At 46.5% G+C, this 21,285-nt stretch overlaps 3 protein-coding genes across 3 annotated transcripts; 2 read left to right on the top strand and 1 right to left on the bottom strand.

The window, feature by feature from the left end:
* The first annotated feature begins 2,429 nt into the window (after positions 1-2,429).
* Positions 2,430-3,389, top strand: LOC102454197 (olfactory receptor 10A4-like). The gene has a single exon (XM_006115833.3). The coding sequence runs from the start codon at positions 2,430-2,432 to the stop codon at positions 3,387-3,389; it is 960 nt and encodes a 319-aa protein (XP_006115895.3).
* An 11,587-nt stretch (positions 3,390-14,976) lies between these two features.
* Positions 14,977-16,320, top strand: LOC102454439 (olfactory receptor 10AG1-like). The gene has a single exon (XM_006115834.4). It carries the CDS (start codon positions 15,364-15,366, stop codon positions 16,318-16,320), a length of 957 nt encoding a protein of 318 aa, XP_006115896.4. The 5' UTR covers positions 14,977-15,363.
* Positions 16,321-20,099: 3,779 nt separating this feature from the next.
* Positions 20,100-21,062, bottom strand: LOC102454691 (olfactory receptor OR9H1-like). Its single transcript, XM_006115835.2, has one exon. The coding sequence runs from the start codon at positions 21,060-21,062 to the stop codon at positions 20,100-20,102; it is 963 nt and encodes a 320-aa protein (XP_006115897.2).
* Positions 21,063-21,285: the final 223 nt, after the last annotated feature.

The raw sequence follows: 21,285 nt of genomic DNA, 5'->3' as shown, positions 1-21,285 counted from the left end.
GAATACCGCGTACCGATGTGGTCGCCTCATCTCAAAAAAAGATATACTGGCATTGGGAAAGGTTCAAAGAAGGGCAAAAAAATGATGAGAGGTTTGGAGCAGCTGCCATGTGAAGAGAGGTTAAAAAGGGTTGGACTTTTCAGCTTAGAAAAGAGGAGACTAAGGGGGATATGATAGAGGTCTGTAAAATCATGAATGGTGTAGAAAGTGTGAATAAGGAAAAATTACTTATTTGTTCCCATAATGTAAGAATTAGGGGTCACCCAATTAAATTAATAGCTAGCAGGTTAAAAACAAACAAAAGGAAGTTCTTCTTCGCACAGCACACAGTCAACCTGTGGAACTCCTTGCCTGAGGATGCAGTGAAGGCGAGGACTTTAACAGGGTAAAGAAAAGAGCTAGATACAGTCATGGAGGATTGATCCATCAAAGACTATTAGACAGAATGGACAGGGATGCTGTCCCTAGCCTCTGTTTGTCAGAGGCTGGAAAAGGATGAGAGGGGAGGGATCACTTGATGGTTCCCTCTTCTGTTCTCTCCGTCTGGGGCATCTGGCACTGGCCACTTTCAGCAGACAGGATCCTGGGCTAGATGGACCTGAGGTCTGACCTCGTATGGCCATTCTTACGCTCTTATGGAAGAAGGCAGGGAGGGAGAAAAAGAAAAGACCCTCTTGGCTGTTCAAGTAGACGAAAACGATTAGAACCCCGATACTGGATGCTTGTGTGCACTGTGGTAAAGTTCTGGCTGTGCCCCAATGGGCTTGTGCTACTGGCAGATAATATTAGCCTCAGAGACTTGCTGTGGTCCTATACACAACCCCTTTCTCTTTAAGGAGGCAGGGTATAGAGCTCAGTTAGCCACACTCATCCCAGGCTAGTCCATAAGGTTGGGGAGAAACCTCCCTGATAGTCCTGCTCTCCCTTCTTGGGACAGGCTCTGTGTTGGTGGAGGAAGGTTTGGGGGGACCCCGGTCCCACCCAATACTCTGGGTTCCAGCCCTGAGCCCCTAAAGTAGTAGCAGCAATCAAGGCTGTTTTTCCTTCCAACTTGGCAGCTTTTCCCCTGGGCCACTTCCCCAAACAACACCCACCCTCAGAAAATGTCTCCCTCTGGTAACCAGCTCTCAGCTCACACAAAACCTCCTCTTCTTCCTCCCTTTCTTCTTCCGGCCCCTCACTCTGTCTTCCCCCTTCTTTGCCGGGGGGAGCCTTTTTAAAGCAGCACCGAAGACCTCAATTGGCTGTAGGTGTGGAGTGACTTAACTGAGGGAGCAATCTAGTTAATTAGCCCCAGGTGTTTTCCTGCCTTCATGTTATTGCAGCAGGCTCCAGTAGTGATCACTGTGGGAAGAGAAAACCACTTATCCAGTGCCCTATGTATCTGCCCTCCACCAGACTGTGGCATTGCTCTCTGCAACCAGGTCCTTGGGGGCCACGGTGGGGGCAGACCTCCTCGCAGAGCCCCTGCTACACAATCCCCATCTACGTGTACAGTCCCCCTCGGTGCGCCAGAGGTTGGTGCTGGCAGAAGTCACCAAGATCGGAGACCTCCTGGACTCCTGGGAGACTGGGTGGATCCTCCGGCATTCACCCAGTGCAGGGGCCTCTCCACCCTACGTACTCCCTGGCTCGTACTTCAGGAGGTGAAGGACGCTTTGCTGCCCAGGGCTTGGGTTTATCTCAACAGGGTCCTATGAGAGGGTGCACCTCACCCACCCCTCAGCCCCTCTCGATCTCTTAATTGGCCCCCATGCCTGTGTACCTTCCCGACCATCTCCCCCATCTCATCCCAGCTGGCTGCATGCCTTGCAGCCGGTCCCCTTCCAAACCATGTCGAAGAGTCACCTGTACATGCTCGTGCTTCACACACTGGACTTCCCCACCCTCGTGTCCCACCCAGACACCAAATGGCGGGACCTCCTACCACCAATAGAGGGTGGGGAGCTCAGCCCTCTTGTTGAGGTTCTGGCTGCACTTCTCCCCTCAACTGTTAATTTACACACACCCCATCCATAGCCCCACAAAGTAGCGGGACCTCCCGGTCACCAAACAGGACACCAAACAGGACCAGACTGTGGCAGGCTGCTGGTTATGTCTGCCACAGCCCCCATTGCTCAGGCGAACAGATGTAGCTCCTTTAGCATCAGTTTATCTGACCCCCATCTGTTGTAAATCAGCTGATTGGTGTCCAATGGGTCATCTCTCCAGCTGACCTACACTAGCGTGGTGCGAATGGCATCCAAACTGTGACAGCAGCTTATACCTGACGGTGACTGGGCCCGGCTACATGTCTCTGTACAGAATTGCAACAGGTTTTAGCCAGAAGACTCCCAGCAGAAAGAAAACCAGCAGGAATTGTGGGAGCCACATCCCCATGTTTGGTATTTACTAGATTCAGTTCCAGAGTCTCTTTGTCACCCCTGCAGATGACCTATTCCGAGAGAAACCCTGGCGAGAACCAGACCATCTCCGGTAGTTTCATCCTGGTGGGGTTTTCCTACCTTCACCAGCTGCAAATCCTTCTGTTTCTGCTACTCCTTGTTATCTACCTCCTCACCTTGATGGGGAACCTGGTTGTTATCCTCCTGACAATGCTGAACTCCACCCTCCATACCCCCATGTATTTCTTCCTGGCCAACCTGTCCTTCCTGGACATCATCTTCACCACCAGTGTGGTCCCTCAGCTGCTGGTTCACCTTCTGGTTGAGGAAAAGACCATCTCCCTTGAGGGATGTATGGCCCAGATGTACATCTACACCATCATGGGCTTCACGGAATGCTGCCTCCTCGCAGCCATGTCCTATGACCGCTACGTGGCCATCTGTCATCCCTTGCACTACACGACCATCATGAGTGGAAGGGTATGTGCACAGCTCGCGGGTGCATCATGGATCATTTGTATCTCAGTGGCCGTAGCTCATACAAAATGGCTCTTCAGCCTGCCCTTGTGTGGCTCCCACCACATGCACCACTTCTTCTGCGACATCGCACCAGTGATGAAGATGGTGTGCACCGACACAACAAACATTAGGATTGTAGGGTTCATTTTGACAGGGCTGTTTATCATGAGCCCTTTCCTCTTGATAATCCTGTCCTATGTCTACATTATCTCCACGATCCTCAAGCTGCCGTCCGCGGAGGGGAAGCGTAAAGCCTTCTCCACCTGCTCCTCCCACCTCATGGTGGTGACTTTGTTCTACGGAATGGCCCTTTTTACCGAGCTGGTGCCCAAGTCTGAATCCACCATAGAAAGAGATCAAATGATTTCCCTCATGAACACCATTGTGGCCCCTGTGTTGAACCCCATCATATACACACTGAGGAACAAAGAGGTGAAGGGAGCCTGGAGAAAAACTATAGTGAGGCGCATCTTTGCTCACAGCTAGAGAAATTAGAGAATGAAAAGTAAAGTGAGTCACAATGGGGGATTAAGGAAAATTGACAGATATTTTGTTATATTTCTCACAATAGCTCTCAGTATTTTTATTCAAATGTTGTCATTTCAAAGGCTTTGATCTCTTCTCAACTTGCCGGGATCATGAAAAGAGAAACAGCTGTTATGAAAAACAATCTCGACATTTAAATTTCTTAATTTACCTGAAAATATTATAGTTGGCCCCTTTTACCTCTTTAAAAAAAAATGCATTCATCAACGGAGAAAATTTTGTTGTGATCTTCAAAATTTGCAACCAAAAAAAAAAGGGAGGGGGGAACATTCCCTTCCTGGTACATCAGCCAGGTCTATCTCAGGACAGAATATGTGATGGGGGTTTTTAACATCCCCCCATGTGGAGACGTACTGGCAGTGAACTGGGCACCTATGCCATGTGGGGTGTTGACAGAGAGAAGAGTGTGTGTGTGGGGGGGGGGGGGTAGTACCAATGTTGAGGTCTCTATGGGCTGCAGGAGGAGGCGAGAAAGGGTTTGGTGTTACCGCCAGGGCCACTATCGTCTGCGGCCTCTCAGTTTGCTGTCGGAGAAACACAAACAGCTGTTCTACTTCCTGCTCCGTTCCCTGGGCTAGTGTCATCTGCCTCTGTCCCCTCCAGCCAGTCTCCAAGGGAAGCCCCTGCCAGGCCTGCTGATGGAAGGAGCAAAAGGGGCAATTGCCCAGGGGCCAAAGGTCCCCCAAAAGCCATTGCCACCAACAGTAGCGTGGCTGGATCATGCAGGCCGTTGTGGAATCGCCATCTCTGGAGATATCTAAGAGCAGGTTAGATAAATGTCTATCAGGGATGGTCTAGACAGGATTTGGTCCTGCCATGGGAGCAGGGAACTGGACTTGATGACCTCTCAAGGTCCCTTCCAGTCCTAGTATTCTATGATTCAACAGGGCACTTACACTCAACAGTGGGGAACAACAAGGTGTCTTTGTCATGTGGGGCCACCAAGAAATGAAATTTTGGGGACGAAGGGGCTTCCTCTCCACCTGCACCTGGGCAGCGGAGTTCACCTCTCTGATCAGAATGGTCAGCACAGGGCATTGTGGGACAGCCCCTGGAGGCCAATCACAGTCGTCATCTGTGCCCACGCTGTTCGAGTGGATAATATTGAACGTCCCTCTGTGCTGCTTTGGGAAGGGAGGGGGTTAACTGATGGGTGTGGACAGGCATTTGGACAGCGAGGTCAATGTAGGCAGCCCTGTGTCCCATGTCCCTGCCTCTTTGTCCCAAGTCCAGTCAATCTTGTACATTTCCAAAGCCTGCTCAGTTTAAGCAGCTAAAAATAAACATCAAGAACAACAACAAAAAATCCAGGACTTCATTAATTTTTGCTCTGGAGATTGAATTCTCCAAAGTAGCTCACTTGATTAACTCAGTCAAGTTTGGGAGATTTGACTGAATCTTTGAATCCTGGTGCAGTTTTGGTGCACAGCTCAGATGGGAAATAAGGGGTAAATTTCTACTTTGGAAGCAGGTGCCTTGGTGGAGCCGAGCAAAGAGCAAGAATCAGCTAGAGAGCTCCTGTCCCAAATCAGCCTCAAACATCTGAAGCTTTCTAACTCTGAGTGAGGTACCCAAATGGTTGTATCACATCTGTCACTGGGCACTAGCAACAGGTGTTGTTATTGTGGAGCGGAAGTGGCTGCTGAAGATCCCATAGAAAGTTTTGGAGTCGACAAGGCAGAATGTTGAAAACGATATCAGTGACGAGGTACGTTAACATATTGAGTTGCCAGACGTACGTATGAACTACAGACATATTGAGGAACAACATCAAAAATCCCTTTCTCTGAGGCTACGTCTAGCCTGCAGGTTTCTTACAGAAGAAGCTTTTCCAGGGCAGTGGGGTGTAATGGTTAGTGCAGGTGTCACTGGGAGTCAGAGCTCCTGGGTTCCCATCATTGCTCTGGGACAAGGGTGGCGCCCAGAGTTTGAGCATCGGGGCTCTGGAGCCATGAGCCCTGGAGGTGGGTCCTGCCCCTGCCCCTGACTTTGTGTGGTGTGTTGTTGAGAGAAAAGTGTTGTCCAATTTACTGCAGTCAGTAAATCCCGTGGTGATTTTCATCCACAGAGCACACCTAATGACAAGATGACGTTGGTACAACTTCCTATGCAACGACTGACCGAGTGACTGTTGTTTTGTTGCACTTCCAGGCAGGGCTGTTCTACCTCCGAGGAATATGATGAGACATTTCCCAAGGAAAGTGGTCCCAGAAGCCAGGGAAGAAAATAACCCCCCTCCCTCCATTCCCTTCCACACGTCCAGCACCTGCCGCGAGCAGAGGGAACCGCCCTTCGTACAGAAGGTAGGTTAGAAATCATTGAGTATGATCCCCATCCACCCAGTGAAGCCCATCGGCATCCTGCCCAGGTCTGCAGTTACAGCAAATCATGTTGTCCCTTTGTTCATCGGGATTTCTCGTGTGTGTGTGTAGAGAACCTTTGTGTGTGTCTGACACATGGGCTGAGTGTGTGTTCACATCTATCTATCTATCTATCTATCTATCTATCTATCTATCTATCTATCTATCTATCTATCTATCTATCTATCTATCTATATACACTCCCTCCCTCTATCAATCTATCCATCCAAAGATTGATCTATTTGTCTCTTTCTGAACTAACTTAATGTGGGTCAGGTCAAGAGGTTCAAGACAGGGCTGTGATGCCCATTTACACCAGGTGAATGTCTAGTCGCAGATATCCATAGAGTCCCCCGAGCACTAAGTGGGCACCAGACACGCTCCTCACCCCAACATGGAAGGTCGTCATGGCCTGGGATGTTATTTCTGGATTCTCCCTTCTCTCGTCTTCACTCCCCTCTGTCCCCCGCCCTCCTCCTGACCCACTGAATCTGAGTGGCAATGCTGGTTCTGAGGAGGGATCTGAACTCAGTTGGCTGGTGGGCTCAGTCCAATCTCTTCTCATTGGAGTGGCCAGACCTGGTTCCAAGCACAGTGAGGCTACACGACATGGGAAAGTCGCAGTAAGATACACATCTCTGGCTCTGTAACTTAGGGTATGTCTAGACTCCATGGTTCCGTCGACGGAGCCGTGTAAACTAGTTTACCCAACGTAATCAATGAAGCGAGGATTTAAATAATCCCCGCTTCATTAAAATAAAAATGGCTGCTGCACTGTGCTGACAATCAGCTGCTCCAGCACAGCGCAGCAGTCTAGACACGGCGCGGTCGACAAGGGAAGCCTTTGTCGACTGCTCCTGTAAACCCTTTTTCACAAGGCATAAAGGAGTGGTCAACAAAGGCTTCCCGCATCAACTTATCCACATCTAGACTGCCACTCTGTGCCGGATCAGCTAATCGTCGGCACAGCGTGGTGCCCATTTTTATTTTAATGAAGCGGGGATTATTTAAATCCCTGCTTCATTGACTATATCGGGTAAACTAGTTTACATGGTTCCGTTGATGGAGCCATGTAGTCTAGACGTACCCTTACATAGCAAGCATCGACATAGCTCAAATCCCGTCCACTTAGTGCTCACCAGGAGCCTCCCTTAGTCCTCGCGAGGAGCACCAGCACTGCCCGGGATGCCCCTTGAGTTCGATCTAGCGAGTCTATGCTTCACACACAAAATCAAACCCAGACGATCAACTGTGGCAGTGTAGTGTCCTAAATGTGTTGTCCCTGGTGCCCAAGAGTTACATGCTGTCCCTTTCTACCTGCTGTAGTGGTCAATTGCGGAAGAACTTTGTACGTGCAAAGTATAGGGGTGGTGAAGCCTGCACTCCCCCCCACTTTTCCGATTCCCCCTCCTCCTTCCCTACTACTGATGAGCTAGAAGCAAGCCTCTAGGAACATACGCCATTGTACTAAGAACGAATTGTACATAAGGGCAGGAACATAACAATCTTGTTTACCTAAATGTACTGATCATGTAAACAAAGTCAAAGGACAAGCAGTACAGCTGAGCCATACTGTAACAAGCAATGAGTAACCCCTGGATATTTCCAAACTACCACAAACAACATAGAGAGACAGTGTTTAAAGCTGCACCAAAGCACAACAATTTGGACCTCACCGATGGGCTTTGGGTACCGGCGCCTTGCAAGCTGAGACAGTCTCCCACTTCATCCGCAGCCGGACCAGGTTCCCCGACTAGCCAAAGGGAAGTAAGATATGCCACTTCTTTGTTATGTTGCCCTTCTAGTTCAGGGGCACAGCTGATAGCTGTCAGGAAATAAACTGCTTGTGTTTGACAGATACCTGTGTGGTGTCCTTTGTACTTTGAGAACCCAGTGTCGGACCTGAGACTTACTCTTGCCGACAACACCTGCATTTCCCTCACTGTTAACCTGCACAGTCAGCCTGTGGAACTCCTTGCTAGAGTTGGTTCAACAAAGTGCTAGATAAATTATGCAGAGTAGGTCCATCCATGGCTATTAGCCAGTATAGGCAGGAATGGTATCTCTAGAATCTGTTCAGCAGAAGCTGGGAATGGGTGACATGGAAGGGTTCACTTAATGATTCCTTGTTCTTTTCATTCCCTCTAGGGGCACCTGGCAGAAGACATTTTGAAGCACGTGGAAGAGAGGAAAGTGATCAGGAATATCCAACATGGATTCACCAAGAGCAAGTCATGCCTGACCAACCTGACAGCCTTCAATGACAAGGTAACTGGCTCCATGGATGTGGGTGAGGTGGTGGATGCGATATGCCTTGACTTTAGCAAAGGTTTTGACACGGTCTCCCATAGGGTTTTGTATCCCTAGACATGTTCTTCATCTCATATGTATAGCAGCCTGATGAGCCACTGACGAAAAATCTCTTTGTTCTCAGGGCAGGTGAGAGACTATCTTGAGTTGATTAGAGCGCTGATAATGATACTGTCTCGCATTGTTCTCTCTGCCATGTATTGAGAGCTATGTGGGACACACAGTGCTTTACAATGGGAATAAAGACATGACTGTTGATCCTAAGGTCCTATTGGCTCAGTTGATAATGGTAAGTAAAGATGCTAGTGGGGAAAATAACAAACTCTGGATGGATAGAACAGGTTGCGGTTCACACGACTGAGCAGTGAGCTTTGTTTGGCTAGTAACATAGGGTATGTCTACACTACAAAGTTAGTTCGAACTAACAGACGTTAGTTCGAACTAACTTTAATAGGTGCTACACTAGCGCTCCGCTAGTTCGAATTTGAATCGAACTAGCGGAGCGCTTAGTTCGAACTAGGAAAACCTCATTTTACGAGGACTAACGCCTAGTTCGAACTAGCTAGTTCGAACTAAGGGCTGTGTAGCCCTTTAGTTCGAACTAGTGGGAGGCTAGCCCTCCCCAGGTTTCCCTGGTGGCCACTCTGGCCAACACCAGGGAAACTCTATGCCCCCCTCCCGGCCCCGGACCCCTTAAAGGGGCACGGGCTGGCTACGGTGCCCGTGCCAGGTGCAAGCCTGCCAGCACCCAGCTAGCAGACCCTGCACCTGGCACGGCACAGAGCCACCCACCCGATGCCCCCCAGCCCACCCCCTCTTGCCGGGACCAGGCTGGCGGCTCCCGGGAGCTTGCCCTGGACTGCAAGAGGCGGGCACCTTCCTGGGCTAGTGCGGACATCGTGGACCTCGTCCACGATCTCCGCACTAGGCACAGGAAAGTGGCCGTCTAGGGCAGGAGAGCTGCCAGCCTGGCCACCCAGGACCAGGTGTGCATGAAAATCAAGGGGGTCCACTGAGACCCCCGACACTGAGCCCTGAGCTTACAATGGCCGTCCTGGGTCAGACCAAAGGTCCATCTAGCCCAGTAGCCTGTCTGCCAACAGCGGCCAACCCTAGGGACCCTGGAGGGGATGGACCGAAGACAATGACCAAGCCATTTGTCTCGTGCCATCCCTCTCCAGCCTTCCACAAACTTTGGGCAGGGACACCACTCCTACCCTCTGGCTAATAGGACTCCATGGACCCAACCTCCATCACTTTATCTCACTTCCCTTTAAACTCTGTTCTAGTTCTAGCCTTCACAGCCTCCTGCAGCAAGGAGTTCCACAGGTTAACTATTTGCTTTGTCAAGAACAACTTTCTCTTACTAGTTTGAAGCCTGCTACCCATTCCTTTCCTTTGGTGTCCTCTAGTCCTTCTTTATGGGAACTCAGGAAGAACTTTTCTGAATGCACCCTCTCCACCCAACCCCTGCTTTTAGAGACCTCTATCCTGTCCCCCCTCCGTCTCCTCTTTTCTAAGCTGAACAGTCCCAGTCTCTGTAGCCTTTCTTCATCTGGGACCTGTTCCCAACCCCTGATCATGTTAGTTGCCCTCCCCTCTCCCAGCCTTTCTCTTCCCCTCTCCCACCTCCTTTTCCCAGTCTCCCCCAGTTTTGTTCAATAAAGACAGAGTCAATGTTGGAAGAAACGTTATCTTTATTTTGTACATCAATAAGAAGGGGGGCTAGGGAAGGGTAAGTGGAAGGAGGTGAGGGAGGAATGGGGTACGAGCCCCCGATGGGGAGGACTGGGCTGGCTCTGCAGGCTTCTGGGGGTGGAAGCTCTCCTGCAGCCCCCCAATTGCCCCCTCTCCCCAGATGGCAGCCTGCGGCAAGTGCAGCCGGGCTGATGGCCGAGTGGTGTGATGTGCCCAGTGTGGGCACTCAGGGCACTCCAAGCCAGAACTTCTTTGCAAGCGGGGCACCCCTTAGAACTGTGTGTCCGGGGTGGGGGTCGGGACCCTTTAAGCGCAGCCCTCGGCTAGCCTGAGACAGCATCTCCACGCTCTAAGTCCTCCTCTGATGCCCTGCCGGCACTGCTTCCGGCCATCCTTAAGCCCTGTTCAGAGTCCACTCAATGTGGACTTACTAGTTCGAACTAGCAAAACGCTAGTTCGAACTAGTTTTTAGTTCTAGATGCGTTAGTTCGAACTAGCTTAGTTCGAATTAACTAATTCGAACTAAGTTAGTTCGAACTAGCGCTGTAGTGTAGACGTACCCATAGGCATTCTAGTTCCATTCTTCCTTTCCTTCTTACGTTCGTTCATTCTTGGAAGTATTGTTGGATGGATTTGGGAGACTGGTATTGCTCTGAAGACTGGAACCAAGGAGAACAGAGTTCTTCTGTGCAGAATGTCAGGGAAGGAAGCCGGTGGATTTGTGTACCATTTTCTGTGAAACTGTCAGGCAGCTTTGAAAATTTCACCCTCGCAGCCTGGGAGAAAGCAGGAAAGGTCTAATGAGAAATGGGAATAAAGGTGGTCTGGAATTAATAGAGTAGCGATCTGATGAGGGATGCATGGTATGGCGGTGTGAACCTGAGTCCATCCTGGCACTGGAAAAAAGGAATAGGAGAGAGTGAATATTGTACATGTTTCCTCATGGCGCTACTGTGCGTTAGCTGGTGATTGACCTGGTGTATTTGGTAGGGATTACAAATAACAAGGATGAGGGACATGGGGTCCTCTTTCTTTGTTTGCCCATTGATCATGGAATTTTCTTTTCTTGCCCACCTGTGAGTTCCACGGGACAGGTGCTGTCTCTTTACTTCATGTATGTGAAACCTCCAGCACTATGGGGAACCGATTGCTGATCGACGTCTCTCTATGCAAGAATACTTACTTACTTACTGCCCGTTACGCCAATGGCGCATAGGGCAGCAACAAAGTCCTTCCACTTCTGTCGGTCACAGGCCAAAGCGCCTATTGTTCCCCAAGTGTGATGATGGTCTTTTAATTCTTGTTCTACCATTCGGCGCCAGGTTGTTTTTGGTCTTCCTCTCTTTCTCTTCCCATCTGGTTTCCAGTGGAGTGCAAGAGTGCTAGTGTTGTTATTCCTTGTCCTGTGAATAACCAAAAAGGGGGCCAGGACCTCTGGGTAAACATACATATTAGATCACACTCTTCCTTGGGAATGTTTTTAATCTGATTCCAGATAAGCGTGCAGAAAATGACACATTGTGCTCACATGGTTTTCAATGGTGCTGTTTCGGGAGGGCAAGAGAGGGGGAGGCAGCAGCCGTGCATACTGGTACGCTGCTTGCTTTCCCCCCCATTTCTCTGAGTATCAGGGAGCAAGGGGAAAGTGCACAGATTTCATAAATTACTCCTCTGTCCCTTCGCCTCTCCAGCCACGAGTGAGAGGCATGCACACGAGCCTCACTCCCTAATAATCAGGGGAACAGGACAAAAAGCAAGCAGCGTCTTGGTAGCGTCTCCGAAATAGTGCTTTTGGGTTTGTTCTTGAAGTTGAAATGAAGGCAGGACCTGATTATGGATTGTTACAAAGTAGATAGCAGAGCATGACACATACTGCTCTTTCTATTCTGTGGGAAATTCTGACTTTTCAGAAGTTCCATTCATCTGGAACATGAAGAAACACACCATTATTTTAAAAATGCCATGGAAGTAACATTCAAAAATCCCCTCTTGTTAGAACTATTGACACAACTTTACCGAAAACATTTTATTTCAATCGGGTCAATATGGTTCATTTTTAAAATGTGAAACCCTTTAATTTGACTTTTATCATCGTAACTTTAAAACAGGCACACTGGGTCAGATCACAGGTCCATCAATCCAGCATCCTGTCTTCCGATAGTGGCCAGTGCCAGGTGCCCCGAAGGGAATGAACAGAAAAGGGAATCATACAGTGATCCCTCTGTCGCCCATTCCCGGCTTCTGACAAACAGAGGCTAGGGACACCATTCCTGCCCATTCTGGCTAATAAGTATTGATGGACCTAACCTCCATTAATTTGTCTAGTTCATTTTTGAATCCTGTTTAAGTCCTGGTCTTCACAACCTCCTCTGGCAAGGAGTTCCACAGGTTGGCTGTGAGCTGTTTGACGAAATACTTCATTTTGGTTTGTTTTAAACCTGCTGCCAATTTATTTCATTTGCTGACCCGCTTCAGTCAAGAATACAACAATCTTGGTAAGTCTCATATTTTAATTTAATTGAATACAGTCAGTCCCCGACTTACGAACGAGTTACGTATCAAACACTTGTTCGTAACTCAATTTGTTCGTAAGTCAGACCCCATTTATTTAAATGTGGCCGCGCTGTTCATAAGCACGGATCACGTTCGTAACTCGGGGACTGGCTTGTAATGCACTTTATAGGAGTTGGTCATAACTACGAACAGTCGTAAATTGATGCATTCGTAATTAGGGGACTGGCTGTAATCATTTGTGATGGGAAGTTGTTATGGTGGAAAATGTTGAACAAGTTCTGGTCAACAATGGTCTGCTCTCCAGTGTACGTTCCAGAAATTGTGGTGGGCATGATATATATAACCATCAACAACATGGGAAAGGTAAAAAGGAGGCATATGGAGCTAAATATACTGTATTAGGAAATAGTCTTAAAATATAGCAGGAGCCAAAAATATTTCAATATCCCTAATATAAGCTGCCATGTTTTGGATATTTACAGTCAAAGGATGAAAATGATAATATTTGGTTATTATCAATACAAAAAATTAAGAGAAAAAACACAAAAAAGAAAACTCTCTAAGATGTAATGACTATCTAGTTATCTAGCTACTCATTAATCATTAAATTAAATAAACGTGTTTGGTTGCTATAATTGTTCATCTATAATCTAATTCAATTTTTTTCATTGCTTTTCATATATAAAGGTAAAATTTTCCATTGTTGATATTTGCCAAAATTTATAGTGGTAAATAATATTATTATCATTGTGAGGACAATGTGTTATTTTATGAATAATTTTCATTCATCTATTTGTTTGCTTGCATTGGTGTTGGGTGCTATACTCTTCAAAGAGGTTAACTCTCACACAAGTGGACAGCAAGTAGGGCAGGTAGAAAGGTGTAATTTTCAGATTACACCTTTCACCACTGCTTATCAGGACAATTCAGGTGTCAATACCTTTGACATTTGCCTGTCATTAGCTGATAGCCTTCAGCTTGGTATAGGGATGGGGGGAGAGATTCAAATGGGAAAACTTTGAAGTTGATGCAAATCTGGAAGCAGTAGTATCACTCCAGAGAGGTGAAGGCAAATGGCCCATCACTGTAGCAGATTGGTTTCCGAGAGATGCTAAGAAAGATCACAACTGCAGCTAGCCCTGAACTGTGATAGTCATTATGAATTGATCACCAAAGGCTCTTAAGTAAAGTAAGCTACCATGGGATAAAAGGGAAGGTCCTTTCTTAGATTGATAACTGATTAAAAGACAGGAAACAAAGGGTAGGAATAAATGGTCAGTTTTCAGAATGGAGAGAGGTAACTAGTGATATCCCGCATGGGTCTGTCCTGGGACCAATCCGATTCAGCGTATTCATAAATGATCTGGAGAGAGGTATAAACAGTGAGGTGGCAAAATTTGCAGATGATACAAAGCGCTTCAAGATAGTTAAGTCCAAAAGGGACTTGAAAGAGCTTCAAACGTATCTCCCAAATCTAGGTGAAAGGTCAACAAAATGTTACATTAATTTTAATGTTGATAAACACAAAGTAATGCATATTAGAAAACATAATCCCAACTATACATACAAACTGATGAGGACTATATTCACTATTAACATGCAAGAGAGGAGTCGTTATGGATAAGTCTCTGAAAACATCCACTCAGTGTGCAGCAGCAGTCAAAATAAAAGCAAATAATGTTAAGAAATATTTAAAAAGGGAGAGAGACTTAAGATAGAGAATGCATGAACTCTCTTGTGTCCATGCAGAGTAACATTATTGTTAACAGCAGTGATCATGTTTGTTACACTACTACCTGTAGGCCAACTGAGAATGAACTCTGTAGAGCTAGGAACTTGATAACCAGAATAAAAGGAAGTCCACATGCTCCAAAGAACTTTTAATTGAACTTCACAAGACCCCTGAAATGAAGGGGAAAGGGAGAAAACATTGAACATAAGAACATAAGACCAAAGGCCCATCCAGCCTGAATGGACTGCCCACAGTGGCCAATGCCAGATGCCCCAGAGGGAATGAACAGAAAAAAACAATCATCCAGTAATCCATTCCGTGACACCTATTCCCAACTTCTTGCAAAGAGAGACTAGGTACACCTTCCCTGCCCACCTATACTGACTAATAGCCATTGATGATCCCCTCAATTTATCTAGTTCCTGTTTTTGTAACCTGTTATAGCTGTGTCCTTCACAACATCTTCTGGTAAAGAGTTCCCTGTTTTGACTGTACGTTGCATGAAGAAATACTTCCGCGTGTTTGTTTTAAATCTGCTGCCTACTGACTTAACCTGAACGTTCATGTGGGGATAACTTATTCCAGATGAATCTGATTATAAGATCAATACCTGAGGAATGGAGTGGAAGTACATTTAGTGTGAAATATTTACTGTTTTCCTGTGTTAGACTCAACAAAAGCATGATGTGAGTCAATGAGATTTGTTCATCATGTAATCTTGATTGCATAGGTAGACAACCTTATACATGTTAAGTCTTGAATGTCTTCTTGAAATCAGCAGCAGAACAGGAATTTCCCGCAGCATAAAAGAATGAGGTATACACATCTCATTGACATTTAGGAACAAAAATCCCTTAGGTTTGTTTGAAAGTCCCAGTCTGAGAGAAAGAGTTACTGTATCTCTCTTTTGAAATCAGAGCTTTCGTTGGAGTCTAAGACAGTATTGACCAGAGTAGTGGAATTTGATAGTCCTTGATTTCCTGTTCATTCAGAATCATTCGTAACAATGGTGATTCAAAATAAATACTTTGGCCAGCTCCAATTATGAGTTGACTTAAGAGACAGAAGACATTTTCTTTCATGAAAGACTTCAATATTTCAACATTAGATTTCACTCCTCATGAAAACCACCATTGTTTACATTCTCTATGAACGGGAACGTAACCCTGCTTCCAAGGTAATTTCGCCAGCAGGCTACCCTAGAGCTACCACCCTTTGAAGAAAGACATCCAACTTGGTTGACAAAATAGCCGGGGATGGAGACCACACCGTGTAATACCTGCCTCTGTTTGTCTTCTAGATGAATCCTTATGAAGAAACAATGAACTTGAATCAAACAGTGGTGACTGAGTTTCTTCTCCTGGGATTTTCTGCCTCTCCAGAGCAGCAGATTTTACTCTTTGTGGCACTGTTAGCCATTTATCTGGTCACTGTGTTGGGAAACCTCCTCATTATACTTGTAACACTGATGGATCCCTCCCTTCACACCTCCATGTACTTTTTCCTGTCTAATTTATCTGCCTTAGAGATGGGTTACATCTCGGTCACTGTCCCCAAAATGATGGTGAGCCTCATCTCAGGGGACAAACACATCACCTTGGTTGGCTGTGCCGTGCAAATGTGCTTCTTCCTTTGTTTCGGCAGCACAGAGTCTTCTTTTCTGGCCACCATGGCGTACGACCGCTACGTGGCAATATGCAACCCCTTGTATTATCCCATGATTATGAACAAGAAGGTTTGTGTCCTGCTGGCAGTCATTTCCTGGACTATTGGCATTCCGGCTCAGGTGGTGCAGACTGGCTTGGTATTCTCCTTACCCTTCTGTAGCTCCAAAGAAATCAACCATTTCTTCTGTGATCCAGCCCCTCTGCTGTTGCTGGCCTGTGCCGACACCTCCATAAATGAAACTTTGACTTACACCATAGTCATATTCTTTGGATTGGTGCCCTTTGCCCTGATTCTGTTCTCCTACATCCGGATCATTGCCACCATCCTCATCTTGCCATCTGATGAGGGCAAAAGGAAATCCTTCTCCACATGCTCCTCCCACCTCATCGTTGTGGCTTTATTCTACGGTTCCGGAATCCTCCTTTATTTACGGCCCCAGCCTAATGAATTCCCAGAAAATGGAAAACTTCTCTCCTTGTTCTACACTCTTTTGCCTGCCACGTTGAACCCTTTTATCTACAGCCTGAGGAACAGGGATCTCCAAACAGCTCTGAAGAGAAATGTGTGGTACAAAATGACTCCTCGCTAACATTAAATGGGGAACATATTTTCCAGCCTGTTTTTACCTTACGATAAAACTGAGGCTTACTGAATTTTTTCCACTAAGAACAAAAGCAAGACCAATTCACTACAGAACTGCCTTATGTCTAGGGCCCAGGGTGGCAGGTAGTCTCCCATGAAAGTTCTGATTGAAGTGAGTGTCCAAACATTGCTTCCCAAAATCTGTACCAAAACCAGGACTAGAAGCCAGTTTTCCTTGGCTTTCGGTCACCAGACCATGTCTTCCCTTCTGGTTGGCCTCTGTACCACTGATGGTATATTTTCCAGATTATGTAGTGAACAAAAGTGTGGCTTAAAGCTGCCTGAAAAACAGAATTTCTTTCTAGTGGGTGTTGGAACAAATTTTCACCCAAAGTCAAAAGCCAAGGGACAAAAATGGAAAAAATTGAAAATTGTTCACAGAATCGCTGTGCTGCTTGATTTTTTGATTGCACACAACATTGTGAGAGCCGGGCACCACTCTGCCCAATACCTAGGACACAGTGGAGCAGGGATTTGAAGCTAGGTTTCCCAAGTTGTAGGCTAGTGCCGCAACCACTAAGGAGGGTGAATTGAATTTCAGTGGAATCAGGAACCTAAGTATTTTGGGCACTGTTGAATATCCCAGCCTTTGATATACTCCTGGGAAGAAATTGCCTAGGAAATGGTACAAAAATCCTTTAGCTGGATTGGAAGGTGCCATTCAAAAAATGGGAAGACACAGGACACGGAAAACAAAAGAATAATGGCTGTAAAGGTGGATTAAGACAGATATGAGCTAATTCAAACACAGGCCACCCTAAACGCCAGTCTTCACACCACTTCTGCCTCCATTCCCATTAGTTGATCTTTCAAGGACCAGCGGCCTTACCCATAGGTCCCCCAGAGATGTGGTGGACTCTCGTTTCCTCCAAGTCTTGTTTAGCGGCTTGCTGGATGACAGCATTTGCAATTAGAGGAAGATAATAAGGTTATAAATAAAAGTCAGCATGGATTTGTAAAGAACAAATCATGTCAAACCAAGCTGATAGCTTTCTTTGATAGGTTGGCAAGCCTTGTGGATAAGGAGAAAGTGGTAGATGTGGTACACTTAGGCTATGTTTACACTGTCCAGTCTTGTGCAAGAACATATGCAAATGAGGCATGGCGAAGAATATCGCCACACCTCATTTGCATACTTAATGAGCCACCATTTTGTGCAAGTGGCTTTTGCGCAAGAAGGAGCAGTCTACACTGCTCCTTCTTGTGCAAAACCCCCCTCTTGCACAAGAGCTCTTCTGCCTGAAAATAAGTGGCAGAACGGCTCTTGCACAAGAGGGGGGTTTTGCTCCTCCTTGCGCAAAATGGTGGCTCATTAAGTATGCAAATGAGGAGTGGCGGTATTCTTCAGCATGTCTCATTTGCATATGTTCTTGCGCAAGACTGGGCAGTGTAGATGTAGCCCTAGACTTTAGTAAGGCATTTAACCTTTCCATTAATAAACTCTCAACCTTATTAGACTGGGCAAAAAGTAGATTAAGCCATTTTATCACCCCACTAGTATACGGCAGTCTTTGGTGCGGGGCCTGCCCACAACATTTTGGCACCTGAGACAGGGAGATCAAATAACGCCCCCAAACTCCCTCACTTGGGCCAAAACTTTGAAAGGTCTCTTGTGCCCTCCTTCCTCCAGCACAGCACTCCACCATCTCTGTGCATCTAGAGCAGAGAGAATATGTATGCACCAGCAGCAAACACAATTTTCTACACTCTGGGTCATAGTGGCGCCCCCCACAATCTGGCACCTGAGGTGGCCGCCTCTGTTCGCCTCATGGTAGGGCCAGCTCTGCTTTGGTGTACAGGTTTCTCCATTAAATCTTGGCCAGTCTCCTCTGTTGGAGTCTTCAGTCTTCTTCTCAGTGTGGGAGCAGGAGAAAGGCCAAGCGTGAGGCCTCTGTGTTTTGTTTCATACCCTTAATCTATGTGCTAGGGGATCACCAGTCCAGGCATGTTGGGTGGGCATAACTGAGTACTCAGGAAAAGTTGAGCAATTCCCCTGTTGTAGCCTTGTGTTGGTGAGTCATTTAATTGTGGCTCCCTTGCCAGACAATGGCTATTAAGGGTTGTTCAACACACAGACACAGACATACATACACACGGTCATTGCTGTTGTCTGTGGGGAGTGATTCCTCAAATTCCACCATATTTTAGTAACAACCGTACAACACAATCTCATAACTTCACAGGCACTACAGTTGTACATATTTATACAGAAACATTTCTCAGCAGTTCATAGCCTTTCCCCCGATGCCTCATATGACATTCCATCCATAGCACTGAATTTCAAAACAGAAGCACACCGAAATAAAATATCTCTGTTTTATGAATTTGTTTCATTGGTGGCCACAGAAAGGTATTTGTTACAGCAAAGATGTTACAATGGTAGGAGGCAGAAAGGCACGTAAGCAACAGCCTTTCACCCGCGCTGCATAACGAGGTGGTTCACCTATTGACCAATAGCAATCCAAAGATATTGCTTTGAGCTGTTAACATTTAGTCACTTTCAGGAACCACAAACAATCACTTTTTGGTACCCTACCCTCATCCTAAGATGTTGAACCCAGTTAAGCCATGGACGTTGTTGCTTAGTGGCTCCTTCTACTGTCATGTATTGAATTAGGCCCTGTATATTTTTATTACTTTGAGTGAATCTAAAGCACAAGGCACTACACAATGAGTAGAATTTGCAAAGGTTCTAAGCGACCTGGGAGTCTACACTGCCTTTTCAAAAAGCAAACAAGGCCCTTGGAAATCTAGGTTTCCCTGAAAGTCAATGGGAGTTGTGCTTTTAAGCCATTTTGATAATTTTACCCAATGTGCTTCAGAAGAATAGATCCTAACTTTTTTTTTTCAAATAGAGAATTGAATAGCATTTGCTCCACATGTACAGGCAGTCCCCGGGTTACATGGATCTGACTTACATCGGATCCCTACTTACAAACGGGGTGAGGCAACCCCGCACTAGCTGCTTCCCCCCAGCAGACCAGGGAGACGTGGAGCAGCTTTTCTCAGCAGACATCTCAGCTTGAGAATAAAGGACTGAGGAAAGTGAGGTGTGGGAGAAGAGAACTGAGCTCTGGAGAAATGTTTGTCTAGTGTTTCCCCTACAATATTTACCAGTTCCGACTTACATACAAATTCAACTTAAGAACAAACCTACAGCCCCTATCTTGTACGTAACCTGGGGACTGCCTGTACTTATAAATGTTTACTTCACAATGATGTGTTAGTATAAAGAGATGTTTCAACAACAAAAAATTATCTCATTTACTTACTGATTATTGGTGGATCGATAGCTAAGTCTAGAACTTCCACTCCTTTCAAAAACAACATATATTGCAAAAAATACAGCTATAAAATGAAGGAGCGTTTCAGAATCCAGGACATGAAGGAGAGAGCGAACAAATGTAACAAGCCAAACCCACCCAAAGGAATTCAATGCCAGGACTATGCAAAATGTGGTTTCCCAACTCAGAAGAGAAGTGCAGATGAAATGCACAACTGGAATGTTGAATTTCACTGTGGGAAGTGCAGAACACATCAGAGTTATGTTTGCAGTGAGTGTCTGTGTGCGGGGGAGGGAGTGGGTGGGAGAAAATAGAAGCTTTGGTATTTGAGGGGAATCCAGCCATTGCAAAACTTTGTATGTCCTTCATGTTCCCCATAAAAACTCCAACGGGCATGAGCTAGATCAGCCCAATGGATTCGTGCCTATGTCAATCACACCTTCTAAATTCCTTTGAGCACCATCAGTTTACAGGTGATCTTTCGCAGGGCCTGTCTGACCTCTTTGTTTCTCAGGCTGTAGATGAGCGGATTGGCCAGAGGAGTCAGGACAGTGTAGAAGACAGAGAAGACTTTGTTGAGGTCTCTCAGAGTGTCAGTGTCCGGTAAAATATAGACAATGGTTATGGTCCCATAGAAAAGCGTCACCACCGTGAGGTGAGAGGAGCAGGTGGAAAAGGCCTTTTGCTTCCCGGTGGCAGAAGGGATTCTCAGGATGGTGGAGATGATGCAAACATAGGATGCCAGAGTTAATAGAAATGGGAAAGGGACACCTATGGAGGTGAGTATGAAACTCAGCCTTGTGATCAGCTCGGTGCCATGACAAGCACGTTTAATCAATGGGTTCAGGTCACAGAAGAAATGGTCGATTTCCCCTGGGCCACAGAAAGTTAATTGTGACATCAAACATACCGTTGTGGTACTAGCCACAAATGCCCAGAGCCATGAGCCAGCTGCGAGCCAGAGGCAGGACCTGCCATTCATAAGCACTGAATAACGCAGAGGTTTACATATCGCTAAATACCGGTCATAAGACATGGCTGCTAAGAGGTAACACTCTGTACAAGCCAAGAGAGCAAACCAATAAAACTGTGCAATGCATCTGCTAATAGAAATGGTCCTGTCCCCAGTCAGGAGACTGGTCAGCATCTGGGGCAGGAGGATGGAGCTGTAACAGGTCTCCACGCAGGACAAGTTGCCCAGGAAGAAGTACATGGGGGTATGGAGGTGCTGGTCAGCCACCACTAGAATGATGATGAGGATGTTCCCCACCATGGTTGCAACATAGATCACTAGAAACACCAGGAAAAGAAGGGTTTGCAGTTCAGGGACCTTGCCAAATCCCAAGAGGACGAATTCAGTGATGACCGTTTTATTGTCCACTTCTGCTTTCTGGAGGAGGATCATCTAGGTACATAGAAAAAACAAAATAGCAGAGGCAGGACTTGCACAGGGAGAAGTGGAAAGCCCTGACCTGTTGCTGGTTTAAATGATTAAGGGAAGATCTTCCAAAGTAGTCAGTGCTCAAAACTGACCTATGTTGAAATCATAGAATCATTAGGGCTGGAAGAGACCTCAGGAGTCAAGTCTAGCCCCCGGCCCAAAGCCGGACCAATCCCAACTCAACCAT

This window comes from Pelodiscus sinensis, chromosome 30, assembly GCF_052426305.1.
Source record: "Pelodiscus sinensis isolate ZL-2025 chromosome 30, ASM5242630v1, whole genome shotgun sequence".
Classification (NCBI taxonomy): Eukaryota; Metazoa; Chordata; order Testudines; family Trionychidae; genus Pelodiscus; species Pelodiscus sinensis.
The sequence above is the reverse complement of the archived record's forward strand: the minus strand, read 5'-3'. Positions and strand labels throughout refer to the sequence as shown.

Coding starts and splice junctions, on each gene's coding strand:
- LOC102454197 (XM_006115833.3), top strand. CDS start 2,430: ATGACCTATTCCGAGAGAAACCCTGGCGAGAACCAGACCATCTCCGGT.
- LOC102454439 (XM_006115834.4), top strand. CDS start 15,364: ATGAATCCTTATGAAGAAACAATGAACTTGAATCAAACAGTGGTGACT.
- LOC102454691 (XM_006115835.2), bottom strand. CDS start 21,062: ATGATCCTCCTCCAGAAAGCAGAAGTGGACAATAAAACGGTCATCACT.